At 46.6% G+C, this 15,891-nt stretch overlaps 1 protein-coding gene across 9 annotated transcripts in view; it reads right to left on the reverse strand.

Moving 5' to 3' along the window:
• LOC123768226 (uncharacterized) overlaps positions 1-15,891 on the reverse strand; it is a 144,255-nt gene that overhangs the window by 63,458 nt on the left and 64,906 nt on the right. For 7 of the 9 annotated variants that reach the window (XM_045758677.2, XM_045758681.2, XM_045758682.2 and 4 more), the window contains exon 11: positions 13,323-13,373. The exons of the other annotated variants lie outside the window; for them this stretch is intronic. In XM_045758677.2, coding sequence (XP_045614633.2) covers positions 13,323-13,373 — 51 coding nt within the window. The remainder of the gene's footprint in view (positions 1-13,322; positions 13,374-15,891) is intronic. 9 annotated transcript variants of the gene reach the window in all.

Below are 15,891 nucleotides of genomic sequence, written 5' to 3' on the forward strand. Positions count from 1 at the left end.
GCAAGTGTACCACTGGTCAAACGAGATACCTCCGAGCACAGTACAGGGGTTATATCTCCTGTTCCCTGTGCCTGGGATGAGGCAAATGGAGGTGAACTCCAGGTAAATATATGAAACACTCTAATCTGAACTCGTTTCTCAGTTTCTCATGGTCCCTTTCTTTATTGTCTTTGCTTCTCCATGCATATTGGGGATGGGGGGTCAGGGCATTAAGTGAGTTGCTGGCTTCCCTGGCTGTGTGAAGGTGTTCAGTACCGACACCTTCAAACTGGGGTAATTTTTATTTGCTTACTATAGTTTGCAGAGTGGTAAATGGTATTCTATAGGCTTCCAGTTATTGCTTGGAAGAGGGTGTCAAGTGTATGGGATGTTTCTTTTGTATTATTGCAATTTTTTTACAGATTGTGGATTAAAATACTAACATGTATAGAAAACCAACTGTCTTTTTTTTTGCCTCAATTATTTGGTAGGTCCATATGTAAAGCTTTTTGTTACTCTGGGGTGTGACGATGCAGAGCTTAGCAGTGAATGGTGTCCTGTGTGGACAGTACAGGCTCAGGCTATGGAAGCAACCGGGCTACCAACTCAAAGAGTATTTCATACACTCAATACTCCATTTTTTGTACATATGACAACCAAACATGATATAACCACAGTTCAAGGGATTATGAGAAGCAGTGAACAACAAACAAAACTAAATAAATACTATGGAAATGATACCCCTAGGCAAAAAGCCTACCAAAACTATAATACAGCAAAACTATAACAATAATACCCCCAGTCAACAAACCTACAAAGACTATAAATTAGCAAAAGATAAGTACATGTATGTAAACAGCAGTAAGGATGGATGAATGATGTATCTGAAAAGGAATATCAGAAGTGAGAGCTTGCTTGATTGGGGAACATAAAAAACCAGCGTTGAATGTAATGAAACGCTATTTTCTGGGTAAGCCCCAGAAGTTCCCTGGAGCTATCGTTCTAATGTATGATATATTAGATCGGGGCATTAGTCTAAGGAGTTCGACCTACCAGGGACCCCGAGCCAGAACCTTGGCCCCCTCAGAGGGGTTGCAGGGAGCAATGGCCCTGGAAAATCCCATGGCTTGGGGGGGTTTTCCTTATCTGCCATCGACCGAGGTTAGGCACCCAGAAAGATTGGCGTAACAAACCCCACATGGTAAGAAAATTACAACTAAAAACCGAAAAGAAAGGTAGAACTTCCTCCAATTCAAGGAAACAAGCAAACATCACACTCCACTGCCAAGCCGCTCATTTTTATAGCCCTCCCCTGCCCGTGCCAGCTACCCAGCACTCCAGTTCGGAAGCTAAGCATCAAACAATGCGAAAAACCGCCGAAAGGAGGGAGGGAGGGTTGCCAGGGAGCCTCCGGGGCTCACCCAGAAAATTACGTTTCATTACATTCAACGCTGGTTTTCTGTGGCGAGTCCCTTCAGTTCCCTGGAACCACATAATCAAAGAGAAGGAAAAGAGGGACTAACCTGAGAGGCTGCTGCCACAAACTCTTAAATGCGAAGTCAAGACAACTGGCTGCAACCTGCGATCCAAAGCAACACAGGAATGTTAACCAAATAACGGGTGGGCAGGATCCTGTTCGACCTCCAAAATCCCCTGTTCTAATATCAGCCCAAGACATGTGTCAAACACGGCAGCCAATGCAGCAAACTTCCTAACATCATGGGTACAAGGATAAATTGCAGGCTGGCTAGACCAAGTAACCCTGCAGATGACCTGGGAGACCAGAGCCCAGGAACAGGGAATGAGGGAAATTGAATCAACCCAAAGCGCATCCCCAGCCACCTTAGCTGAATCATGCAGATAACGAAGGAGAGACGAAACAGGACACAACACATGATGCACCCTGGCCTAATCAACCAAGCATCAATGACCCAAGGACCCCTCCGGAAAGCAGCCGTCTCATTCTTCGCCAGAAAAGAGGAAGGCTGCAACCGAACAAACCTACCACTAGGACTGAAAAAGCAGAAACCCCTGTGCTGGAGGAGAGCATGCAGCTCACCGACCCAAACCCCAGAGGCAAATGCTAACAGAAACAGGCCTAGGAAACACAATCTTGAACCGAAGGGCCACCACAAACTGAGGAGCAAAAAGATAGGAGAGCAGCCAGTCCAAAGACCAGGGACTAGCTCAGGCGGTGCATGAGCAGGCCGGAGGTGAAACAAAGCATGAGATAGCTTTTGGAATGGGGCAGAAGTGACAGTCCACCCCAACGCAACTGGAGTAGCTCCTCTATTGCTGCACAATATGAGACATTTGTATTAAGCATCAAATGATGGTCCTGAAAAAGTCAAGACAAAAAGGACAAGATAACCCTATCAGAAATAGAAGGCAACCTACAGAGATAGAGAGAGAAAATGGCAGAAAGAATGCCAGGAAACTTCATACTGTCACCAAGACAAAGTTCTCGGGTAGGACACCATTAACGAAGCTACCTGATCACCATACAAATGGTGATACATCCATGTCAAAAAGACCAGGCGCAAAAAGCAGACAAGAACCAGCTGTGTACCGAACTGGTCATACCTACTGAAAGAGGTGGAGCCGGGGAAAACGTTCCAGGTTCGCACACACCGAGCAAGCAGCGTCTAAAACTAAGGATGGGCCACCCACCCACCAAGGGGCCACAAGGACTACTTTCCCTTCGTAGGACTAAACAAACCAGAACCCAAAGGCACAGCTGGACCAAAGAGGTACAGGTAACCCCACCTCGACTAATCCTGCCAAAAGGTGTCCACTGCGACAGCCTCGCAGTCGGAGAAGGGCGCCACATAGATTGGGAGATGCTGAAACCACGCCGACGCAAAGAGGTCCACATTTGGGAGTCAGTACATTCGGCAGAGCCAATGGAAGGAGTCGGCATCGACAGTACATTTAGTGGGCAGTGGAATGAACCAAGACAGGCCGTCTGCCAGGACGTTGGACACTCCCCGGATATGAACCGCACGGAGAGCCAAACCCTGAGAAGCCAGCCGACAAACCACTCGAAGCGACCAGCTACAAAGAGGCAAGGACTGAAGAGAACCTCCCACGGTTCAAGCAATGAACCACATGAGAACAGTCTGAATGGAGCTGGATGGTCAAACCCTGAACAACCTGAATCCTCCGAAGCGAAAACCAAACAGCCGCGAACTCCCGCACCGTGCTATGAACCTGACGGAAGGACAGACCCCATTGCTCCTGGCTGGCCTGGCGAGCATTAGTCACAAAGCCTCAGCCGAGAGACGACGCGTCCGTGAACACATCAACCGAGGGTTCGGGTAGGCGTGAAGGCAATGAACCCCGAAAACCCCGAATAGGAAGCCAGTGACTGCAGCAACCGACGCAAGGCCCCTGGAGGGTGGACCCAGCGATCACGAGAAATGTGGAAGGAGCATAGGAATCAGAACAGATGCCAAAGACAAACCCGACCCGGTGGTTAGACCAGTGGTCCGAGAGTCCCAAACAAGACCTAGCCAGGTCTGAACCAGGGAATAAACTAGATGGGACTTCCTGCAGTTCACCAGCAACCCAAAACCGGCAAGCTGGGAAAGAACCCCACCTCTGATCAGCAGACGAGTGGACCGACTGGGAGCCCACATCAGCCAGGTCGTCGAGGTAGGCCTGGACCCCGAACCCCTAGCAGACGCAGACCCGGTTACCACGACCTGGGTAAGACGCGTGAATATGCGAGGTGCTAGATTCAAGCCAAAGGGAAGGCAACAAAAGCTGTAAGCCTGACACCCCACCAAGAAACCTAACCAGTCTCTGAATCCCAGATGAACAGGAACGTGCCAATACGTGTCCTTGAGGTCCAGGGACACCATCCAGGCACCTGGCTCCAAAAGAAGCCAGACAAGAGTCAGAGGGGCGAATGGAGGAGGGCAAGGAGGGAGGAGGATTCCTTGCCCCATCCAAAAGGAGGGAGGAAAGGAATCCATGGGTGCAGACGGGACAGGTCCAGAATGAACCTCAGATCTGCACAGTCCTGTTTCGGCACTGGAAACAGGTGGGAAACCCACCTGAGGGACGGGGTCGTTTCGACCACTCCCAAGCGCGACTCTGAGATGACCTGACGAAGCGCAGGGAAAGAAGCCTGCCCCGCCAGCCCCGAACCCCCCAAAGTGGAAGGAGTCGCCCAATGCCACCACAGGCTGGATGACACGGCTGAAAACGCCCAAGAATCGTGGGATCAAGCGCGAGCAAACAGAGCGAAAAGACCCCCCCATCAACAGGGCGAACCATGAAAGGGCCAACACCCCTTACAAGAAGCCGACCGAATGAACAGAGCGATCATCACACCGACCAGACGATGGCGGCCCCGAAGGTAACTTCAGTTGAGAAGCCAGGAACAATGGTCCACATCAACCAGTGGAACCCCCCGGACACGCAAATCCTCAGCAACCAAGGATGCCGAAAGGGTAGGAACCTGCACATACAGCTGCACAAGGCCAACATCAGGAAAAAGCACAGGGGCAAACAAGCACGCATTAAGGTGCTCAAACTCGCCCCCAAGTAAACCTGCAGAACGGTAGACGTTTCTCTCCACTTAAGTGTGCGGGACTGACAAAACCCATACCACGTCCCCAACGAAAAGAAAGGGCAGTCTGCCAACCAGGAAGACTCCGGAATCACCAAACGCACCCAATACATGGAAGAACCGGTCGGGAGCCGGTCGGCCGAGCGGAACAGCACGCTGGACTTGTGATCCTGTGGTCCTGGGTTCGATCCCAGGCTCCGGCGAGAAACAATGGGCAGTTACTTTCACCCTGATGCCCCTGTTATCTAGCAGTAAAATAGGTACCTGGGTGTTAGTCAGCTGTCACGGGCTGCTTCCTGGGGGTGGAAGCCTGGTCAAGGACCGAGCTGCGGGGACACTAAAGCCCCGAAATCATCATCTCAAGATAACCAATCTCAAATATGGATAGATCCATCACAGAAGCAAAATCCGAGTCACACAGGAGGTACGCAGCAAGAACCTCCCGAACCTCTCGCGGGGAGATACTGAGAGGCAGAAAACTTCCGGAAGGATGGGGCCGAGGAACCCAAGGGAGCCCAGAAGTGAACCCAGGGAGGAGCCAAACTCAAATCATACTCATACAGGGAAGGGGGGTAAGAAAACCCCCTTCTCCTGCAACACATGACCTGCAAAGAGGGCACTAACACCCAAGCGGGGTCAAAGAGAGCCAAAGACCCCCAGGTCGACTCCTCTCCAGCCCCAGGATCCCACAAGTTGGGACCCGGGGAAGACTAGTCCTCAATACCCTCTACACCCAGAAGAAAAGGCAGAGTCCAGGGAAAAGGCTGAAAAGAAGGGGGCCTGCTGGTGGAACCCAGAAGCCTCTGCCAGAGGAACCTATTGCCTCTGTCCCCAACCCGAATGGGGCAGCCCCCAAAGGTGCCAGTCTCTCATTACCAACTAATCTCTGCTCCTGCTCCGAAACCCTCAGATATTTGGGAGTCGGAAGCAGGGGAAAGGGAAGAGGTACAGAGGAAAGACCAGGGAACACGGACTGAATCAAAGTCGAAGTGATTAACGTCCCCAGTTCCAGGTCCTACATAACCAAAGCGGATCAGCCACGGGGCATCTGGGTGGGAAACCAACCTAGCGCGTTGTAGCAACCTAAACCTAGCATGCAACTGTGGATGCTGCCTGTATCCCTAACAGTAATATCATAATAGCACTGGAGAACAAGCAGAGAACACAACTCTGAAGACTCTGGGTCAAAGGTGTCGTTGAACCAACAGGCAGCATGACAGAGGTGAAAAAAGTGACTGTCACCCTGAGACAAGAGCACACAGCAACCTTCAAACCCGCATGAGGCAGGCTAGAAAGCGGAAGACACATCCATAGGTCCACCGAGCTCCAACAGGGTTTTCCAGGGCCTGTAGGGTGACTCCTATGGGAAGCTCAGACAGGGTGTTGCTAACCGGTTAAAACACAATGCTAACAAAGGGGAGATCAAAACACTGAAACCCTTGCGATGTGTACAATCACGGGGTCCAAGCAAAGGGCCACCAGATTATTATAAGTGGAATGATAGCCACACCAGGCAGACCCCACCAGGCAAGAAAAACAAAAGAAAAACCCTGCTAAAGTATGTCCCCAGAGGAAATAGAAACTGGCCACTGCATAGGTAGGCAGGCTGCATAACGCTTTGACGCCCCAACCAGCACGATACCACTCCCTACCCAAGGCCATCTGACCAAGAAGACCTGGCCACCTGGGCCACTCCCTATACATGAACACCTGGCCAAACAAGGGCCACGAAACCCCAGCGGCCCCAAGGGGGGGGAGTAAATGCCGAGCAGCAAAAACCCCTATCAACATTTGGTTGTCTCAAATACACCAAGGAAGGGAACACCTAACATGCAAGGGCAGTACTCACAGAGCACCTAGGGAAGGAAGCCCCTAAGCGCATGCAACCCCAGCACTGACGAGGAACACTTGGCCACCACACACAACAACGCTGGTCGCCCTGACCAGTGTTGTGTTGTGTTGTTTTGCAGAGGTCGCCATGAATGCAAAACACTGCCTTGGAAATCGAGGCCAGAGAAGACGTCCACCCCAGGACCACATTAGCTAACGAACTGGAGTGCTGGGTAGCTGGCAGCGGAGAGTTATGTATGCTTGTTTCCTTATTTCCTTGGGATTGAAGGGAATTCTATCTCTCTTTTTGGTTTTTAGTTGTAATTTTCTTACCATGTGGGGCTTGTTTTCTCATGCCTACCTTTCTGGGTGCCTAGCACTGATCGATGGGTGATAAGGAAAACCCCCAACCATGAGGTTCTGGCTCATGGTCCCTGATAGGTCGAACTCATTAGACTAATGTCTCGGTCTAATATATCACACATTAGCCCGATAGCTCCAGGGAGCCGAAGGAGCTCCCCTCAGAATACAAAGAGCAAGAGAACATCCATTATACTGAAACAAAATATAAACAGAATGAGACTCGGGAAAGATGGCAAGTTAGTAGGTTTAAGTGAAGGACGACATGCTGGTAATGAAAAGAAAATGAACAACTAATTTCTAAAGACAACTTTGACAAGATGATCAGCTAGTGACAATAATTAATTATGGTATTCAAGTGCACTACAATGGCATTAAGGAAAAGTATACAACAACAAACTGAAGAAATAAAAGTGTCTGGGAGTTACTGTATCATACTGTTTGCAGAATGTCACATAAATAAGGTTATACTAATATTCCTATGCAAAGCATGCAAGCTTTAGGTTGGCATTCAATTAAATAGATGGAGAAATACTGAAAAAATACTGAAACATGCATCAGGAACAGACTTGAATTTTAATTGAATAAGCTGGACTAACAAATGGGGAAAAACTGAAGCAGAAAATTTTCTAAAATTAGATGATTGATTGATTCCTTAAGCAATGCATATTAAGGAGCTACAATATGCAGCGATGATGCAGTTACCTAAATAAACATAAAAACATGAGTGCAGTTATACAGAAATGATATGATTTATACAGAAATGTTAACATATTTGAACTCGTCACTCTGGAAGACACAAGAAATAGAGATGACATGATAACTAACGATGACCCAATCACACACCAGAAGATGAGGAGACGAAGACGTCCTGTGGTCGTTTCATCTTCTAGTGTGTGGTTTGGTCATCATATCTTCAGCCACGTTATTGTGACTCGTCGTCTGCATGATAACTAATGTTGAGTCCATCAAACTGGACAGGGAAGTGTTTCTCTAGATAAGGGGTTGCATCAATACACACACTTATAACTAGAAAAACAATGCTGAGATATGAGCAAAGTACTGTACTTCTTTCAAATTTGTTGTGGACAGCTAGAACAAACCACAATATTAGGTGCATTCTGCACTTAATACCACAGAAAACATTCAGGTAAATATGGTAAATGGGCAAAAGAAAATGGAATATACAAGTCTGAGTTTATTCTGTAAACCACAAATTTATAATTACACACATGCATACACAACACATGCAATATACTGTATATCATACATTCATAGAAATATCTCCAATACATAAAAATCTATAAATCAGTGGTTTCATTATATATGTGTACTGTACACTGTAGGTTAAGTTCATAATAGAAAGGAAAAGAGAATATGCTAAGTCATACCTAACTACTTAACCCATAACTTTTTACCTACACATTTACCGTAATTACTTTATAACCCTTCTGTTGCAATCTGCTCCTAAGCATGAACAATTAATTAGGCTCGTGGTACAGCTGGCTTCTGTAAATGCCCTCGCTAGTACAATAAAGAGGAATTCAGTTCAGATTACAAATACTTGGTCTGCTAAATCTGATTCATTTACACACTATTCAATCAAAAGGTGAGAATACTCTTTGAATACATATGAAAAGTAATTAAAAAAAATTTAAGGTACAATATACAGAAAAGTTTGACTAAATTAATAGTGTAAAATTCAATAAATTCAGGTTTATGATTTTTTTTCTTTAATTTATACCTGAATGCACATTTAAATCCCAATAAGAAAAAGAAACAAAGACCAGCATTGAATATAATGAAACACCATTTTCTGGGTGAGATCTGGAGGCTCCCCGGAGCTATCCAGGCTGATATGAATGTATTAGACTCTGGTATCAGTCAAAGCAAATTGAGTTCTAGGCCTACTGTGGACCACGAGCCAGAACCTGGCCCCCTCAGAGAGAGACCAGGAGCAATGGCCAATAGAAACCCCCATGTGATTGGAAGCATTCAGTGTCTGCTATCGACTGGGTCAGGCACCCAGAAAGGTAAGTGCCCCAAAACAAACCCCAGTTCTGGTTAAGATATTGCTACTGAAAACCGAACTATTGGACAGAACTCCCCAAATGAAGACTAGCAAATGAGCATGATGTCACCACGTCACCGCACCGCTGTCTGCGCAGCTCCCTATCTCCGGGAGGGGGGAAGGGGAAGCTCCAGACTCCCAAGCCAGCTATCCACACCCCAGTTCTGAGGCTGGATGTCAAAAACACATGAAAAAAACACCGATTAGAGGAAGGGAGGGTTGCCAGGAAACCTCTGAGTCTCACCCAGAATATGGAGTATCATTACATACAATGCTGGTTTTCTGGGGGCGAAGCCGCTTCGGCTTCCCGGAGCTACTTACCCAATGACAAAAACAAGAGGGACTTAACCTGGGAAGCGGTCGGCACTCGCTCCTCAACTTGAAATCAAGTCAACTGGCTGCAAACACCAATCCAACACGATACAGGCCCTACTAGTCCAGGAACACTGACAAGGTAGCGAGTGGCCAGGGCTCTGTTCGACTTCCAAAACCCAGCTTTCAAATATATCAGTCCAAGACATGTCACCAAAGATGGCAGCCAGCGCAGTAAACTTACGAATGTCACTGGGCACCAGGACAGACCGCAGGCTGGCTGGAACTGAATAACCCTGTAGGACGACATTGAGAGACCCTGAACCCTGGAACAGGGAAGAAGGGAAATCGGGTTAACCCAAAGTATGTCCCCGGCCACTGGAGGCCTGTGGAGCGCAGGTAACGGCAGAGAGCTGCAACCGGAGACTACACATGATGCACCTCTGTCTGAACCAATCAAGCATTAACAGCCCAAGGACCCCTCTGCAAAGCAGCAGCCTCATTCTTCGCCAGAAAAGAAGGGAGACGGTTGCAGACAAACAAACCTACCACCAGCACCGAAAGAGCAGAAACCTCTGCGCCGTAGGAGAGCATGAAGCTTCCCGACCCGACCCCCAGAGGCCAATGCCAACAAGAAGAGCCTTGGAGAAACAATCCTGAACCAAAGAGGCCACCACAAACTGAGGGGAAGAGAGAGCACCCGATTCAAGGACCAGGATGGCTCATGCAGCGCATGAGCAAGCCGGAGGTGAAACAACGCCTAAAACAGCTTTTGGAACAGTGTCGAAGTAACATCAATGCCGAACGCAAGCTGCAGAGGCTCTGTCAGTGCCACACAATACAAGGCGACAGTATTCGGCATAAGATGACGGTCCTGAAACAACCACGAGAGAAAGGACAAGACAACCCGAACAGAGACCGAAGTAAACTGGTGAAGGGACAAGAAATAATGGAAGGACCACCAGAAAACTTCATACTGCTGCCGAGACAAAGCACGCACTTGGGACACCAAAAACTAAGCCTCCTGCTCACCATACAAGTGGTGATAGATCAGAAAGACCATACACAAAGATTCGAGGAGAAGATCAAACCAACCTCGTAACGGACCTGTCTGATCTGCTGAAAGAAGCAGAGCCATGGAAGACCCCAAGGTTTGGACAGCGAGCAAGCAGAGCCTGAAACCAAGGCTGGGCCAACCACCAAGGAGCCAAGACGACTACTCTCCCCTGGTAAGTCTCCAAGCGAGCCAGGACCTGGAGCAACAGCTAAGCCATTGAGGGGAGTACACGTAACCCCACCTCGACCAATCCTGCTGCAAGGTATCGACCCCTGATGGCCTCGCCGTCGGGGAAAGGCACCACGTATATCCAGGAGATGCCTCGACTACACCAACGCGAAGAAGTCCACTTCCGGGAACCCGTACATCTGGCAGAGCCAACTGAATGAGTCGGCATTGACCGTCCATTCCGTGGGCAGGGAAATGAACCGAGACAGGCCATCCACCAAAATATTGGACACCCCCCAAACTGTGAACGGCCAAGAGAGCTAAACCCCGAGAACTCAGCAGACGTGTCACCCAAAGCGACCAGCCCTCAAGAGCCAAGGACTGCATGGAACCTCCACAGTTCAGGCAATGAAGCACCGGGAGCAGTCCGAATGGAGCCAGATCGTTGCTCCATGAGTGAGCTGAAACCCTCCAAAGCGACTCCGACACCGCCGCAAACTCCCGCACCATGCTGTGGGCCCGACGGAAGGACGGACCCCACCATCCGATGGCTGGCCTGGTGAGCACTGATCACAAAGCCTCAGCAGCAGCTGATGCAAGGCACCTGGAGGACGAATCCGGCTATCGCGAGAGAGGTGGAAGAGCTGTCCCCGAAGGAACCAGAACAGCCGACAAAGTCAAACCCCCAACCTGGTGGGTAGACCATCACGGAAGAGTTCAGGGTACCGCACAAACTCTCCCACCCACTCCGAGACGATCTGACAAAGCACAGGAGAAGAGGCCTACCCCGCCAGCTCCGAACCCCCCAAAGGAGGAGGGGGGCCCCACCCAGTGCCACTGCAGGCCGTCGGAAATTACTTGAAAAGCTCACAAATCATTAGACCAGGCATGAGCAAACAGCGCGACCCTCACCCCCATTGAGCCATCAATGGGATGAACCGTGACAGGACCGACACCCCCCCCCCCTTGTGAAAGCCCAACTTACGAGCAGAGCGATCACCTCGCCGACCAGACGAAGTCAGGTCCGAGGGTGGCGCCAGCACTGAAGCTGGCACCACTGGCCTACCATGATGGGAGGAACCCCGAGCCCTAGCACGACCCTTCCGGGAAACACCCCCTCCTAAATTATACTAAATCAAATTATTATAAATCACCTAAATTATTGGGATCGTCTCAAAGCTCTCCAAATGTACTCACTAGATAGGAGACGAGAGAGATACCAAATAATATACACATGGAAAATACTGGAAGGGCCAGGTCCCTAATCTACACAGTAAAATAACAACGTACTAGAGTGAATGATATGGAAGAAAATGCAGAATAGAACCAGTGAAGAGCAGAGGTGCCATAGGCACAATCAGAAAACACTGTATAAACATCAGAGGTCTGCGGCTGTTCAACGTCCTCCCAGCGAGCATCAGAAATATTGCCGGAACAACCGTGGACATCTTCAAGAGAAAATAGACTGTTTTCTAGAAGACGTTCCGGACCAACCGGGCTGTGGTGGGTATGTGGGCCTGCGGGCTGCTCCAAGCAACAGCCTGGTGGACCAAACTCTCACAAGTCTAGCCTGGCCTCGGGCCGGGCTTGGGGAGTAGAACAACTCCCAGAACCCCATCAACCAGGTATCAACCAGATGAATTGTGGAAGATAGCCCCAAGCCCCAAGGGCAGCACTTACAGGGGCACCGAAGGAAGATGACTCTAGGCGCATGCAGCCCGAGGACTTATGAATATCCTCCTGGCTCTCACACCACCAAGGACAGCACCATACCACAAGGCACAGGACTGGAAATTGGGAGCCAGTCGCACGACCTTGCCAGCCTCAGAACTGAGGTGTGGATAGCCGGCACAGGGACCTGGGGCTCCCCCTTCCCTCTCCTGGGGATGGGGGGGGGGAGGGGGGAGGAGCTGAGCAGACAACGGCATGGTGACATTATGCTCATTTTCATTTGGGGAGTTATGTCCAATAGTTCGGCTTTCAGTAGCAATTTCTTAACCAGAATAGAGGTTTGGGGCGCTTACTTTACTGGGTGCCTGACCCAGTCGATGGCAGACATAGAATGCCTTACCTGACCCAGTTGATGGCAGACATAGAATGCTTCACCTGACCCAGCCGATGGCAGACATAAAATGCTTCACCTGACCCATTCGATGGCAGACATAGAATGCTTCACCTGACCCAGTCGATGGCAGACATAGAATGCTTCCAACCACATGGGGGTTTCTATAGGCCATTGCTCTTCATGCCTTTCTGAGGGGGCCAAGTTCTGGCTTGTGGTCCCCAGTAGGCCTAAGAACTCCATTCGCTTTCACTGATGCCAGGGTCTAATACATTCATATTGGCCTGGACAGCCCCAGGGAAGCTGAAGGGGCTTACCCCGTAAAAACTAATATTGATATAGTTGGATAATTTTAGCAATAAACTCCAGATTTTTGTGTGGAATATATTCAAGAAACATAAGCTGCAAATCCTCGATATGATAGGGATGACTTATGTTTTTCATGCGTACAGTATATCTAAAATTTCAAAAGAAAATATTTAATAAATGTTCCCTTATTACTCTATTTAAAGTATTTGGTAAAACAGAGATCTGTTAATATAATCCCACAGCTGAAGGGTTAAATGAGAAGCAGTAACCAAAGTGACAATACAGTCAAATCTGAGTAAATATTGATGTAAATCAACAGCTATACTGATGCAATGAGCCTGTAACTACATATGTCAACAATGTACTACTATAACATTGATGATATTCAAATTCCTGCACAGGAAATGTGTACAAATGTGCTGAATTTGATGATGACCAAATTTTAAAGAGTTATGGGAACACTAATACAAAAGAACTAAGTACACAAAATGCAACTAAAACAGTAACATATAGGTACTGTATATGAAGCTACAAACTTATAAACCAAATTACTGTATAGGAGAACTACTAGACAATGAAATGAGGGTTAACATCATACCTGGCATGACGGTTCCGTGCTAAATGCGTATCATCGTACGCAGTGAACGTCCTTCATGTAAGGGAGATTCTATATTAAAATCTGAACTCAAAGTAATACTAAAACTTCTTTACTTACATTGTAGTGTAAACATTTACATATCAGAACTAGGCAGAACAGTTAAAATAAATTTAATTTTTTTATTACCATAGCAGTTTACCCTAAGTATTTAATGTTTAATATATGCATGTTTAACAAAAAAAAGGGTTGGAGGACACAAATAAACACACACACGCACACGCACGCACACACACACACACACATGGCTCCCAGAACTGAAAAGCAGGATACTAGGAGAGGTTAGAAGCATTAAATACACCAAAGCTATAAGACAGAAGAATAAGAGGTAACATGATCATTGTAGTATGTACAAAATAGTAATAGGAATCAACTTAATTATGAAAGAAGAATTCTTGAAAACTGCTATTTCAAGAACAATAGGACACAGGTTCAAACTAAGGAAACAAAGCTGCCCTCCCCCCCCCCAAATAAGTTCATTTTTGCAAACAGAGTGGTAGACGATTGGAACAAGTGAGAAGATAGTCAAGGCCAGTAGTTTCAGAGTGCCACATGACAAATAGTACTGGAAAGAAAGGATATCATGAGTCTAGCTCTCATCCTGTAACTACACTTAGGTAATTACGCTTACACAAACACACTCAAAGGTTTTGATGGAGGCCAAAACCGTCAGTAATTTAAAAGACATATGACAAAGACATTTCAATTTCATATGACAAAGAGTGCTTGGAAGACGGGACACCATGAGTGTATCTCTCATCCTGCAATTACACTTGGGCAACTACACACACACAAAGGAGGGGGAAACATGTTCCTGAAAGCTGTGTATATACCAACATAGATGGGAAAGGTAAAAAATATTGTTGTTAAATGCTATAATACAGCTTAAGATGCAAGATATTGTCGCAGTAGCAGAGACGAAACTGGGAGATCAAATTATAAATGTGGTGGTATTTCCGAGGGGCTGTGGTAAGCTACTTGGAGATGCGACAGTAAAATTAGTAAAGGTGTTGCTATCCTGGTGAAGAAATGAATATAGGCAAGAGAATTAATACTTGACAACCCTCAAGAAGTCGGCATAATGACAATGGAGATCTGCATTCAGAATGATAAACTGATGAGCGTCACAGCATGCAGTTCATCAGCAAGCAACACAAAGACTAAAGAGGAGCTGGATGATAAGATAGGGCCTTATAATGATCCTGACAGAAATTATTGTAAAAGCAGATGAAGATAAATCACGATTGCTGAAACTTCGTGACTTCAATTTCAAATTGATAGACTGGTAAGACTATGGAGCAAAAACAGAGGACTTTTGGATCGACTGATTTATAAACCTCATCCTGGGGTCTTTCATGTATCAACCTGTAAAACAGCCCACATGAATGAGAGAAGCTGATCCTCCATCATTGGTGGATTTGGTATATACTAGGAACGCCGAGATAGTTGACATTCAGTACCTTCCTTCAATAGGCAGGAATGACCATGTTCTTTTAGAAATCAAATTTGTAATGTATTATAAGTTAGCTTTGTTCATATTACAATGAGTGCTCATACGACTAGTACACTTCTTTATAAATGTTGAATTTGAGGAGTTAAGACTTTGGGCTGAGTGCATAGGGTATATTGTCAATTTCTATTTCAAAGACTGTTGTGCTCATGTTAGTATCAGTTACATTATGAGAGGTTTGGATATCTTTCATAAACAAGCTCTCCAAATCTTTAACTTTCATGTTGTTTATCGGGGTGATCAACATAGCCTCATACTGTTCATATAGGATCTCTGTCTCTTAGGACTTAGGATTTGTCATCCTCTGTGTACAAACCTTCATGTGTAAGTATAGGTCCAATACTGGTGGTAGTTTTTTATTTTTATTCTGCATATGTGAAAAAATATTTTGGATCTTTTTTCTATTTCTTGAATAGTTTTCTGTTCCCAACTCATTTCTTGAGATTTGTATGATCATTTCAGTGTCTGCTCTATTTCTTTGATCTCCCCTTTTTAGATTTCTTTTTCTTAGTCATGATAGTTGTGTCTGTTTAAGCATTTCCACTATTTTTTCTTCTGTGGATTCATCTGCTTTCTCTTTCTAAGGTTGTCCCCTTTCCAGCCCTTTGCAATGGAACATGCTTCACTGAGACTGTTACAATAAACAGTTGTTATATTCCTTGCATGGGAGTTTTGTTACTTAAGACTTTCCCATTGGCTATTTGCAAGTTCTATATTTATTTAGTTTTTCCAATCAATCCTGTTAAAATTGAATTGATTGAATAATCTCTCTCAATTGTTGACCCTTTTGGACCTGTTACAAGTATTGACGTTAAGTTTGAACTTCAATGAGATTGTGATCTAAGTATGTAGTATCTGAGATTGTAACGTCCCTGATTATTTCTTCATTTTTTTGTGAAGATCGTATCGAGATTAATCTCATTCCTAGTTGGCCCTGTTATCTGCTGAGCGAGTGAAAATTTGTCACAATCCCAGTGCCCTGTACTTGTTATTTCCAGGGTG

The sequence above is a fragment of the Procambarus clarkii genome, chromosome 59 (assembly GCF_040958095.1).
Source record: "Procambarus clarkii isolate CNS0578487 chromosome 59, FALCON_Pclarkii_2.0, whole genome shotgun sequence".
In the NCBI taxonomy this organism is placed as follows: Eukaryota; Metazoa; Arthropoda; class Malacostraca; order Decapoda; family Cambaridae; genus Procambarus; species Procambarus clarkii.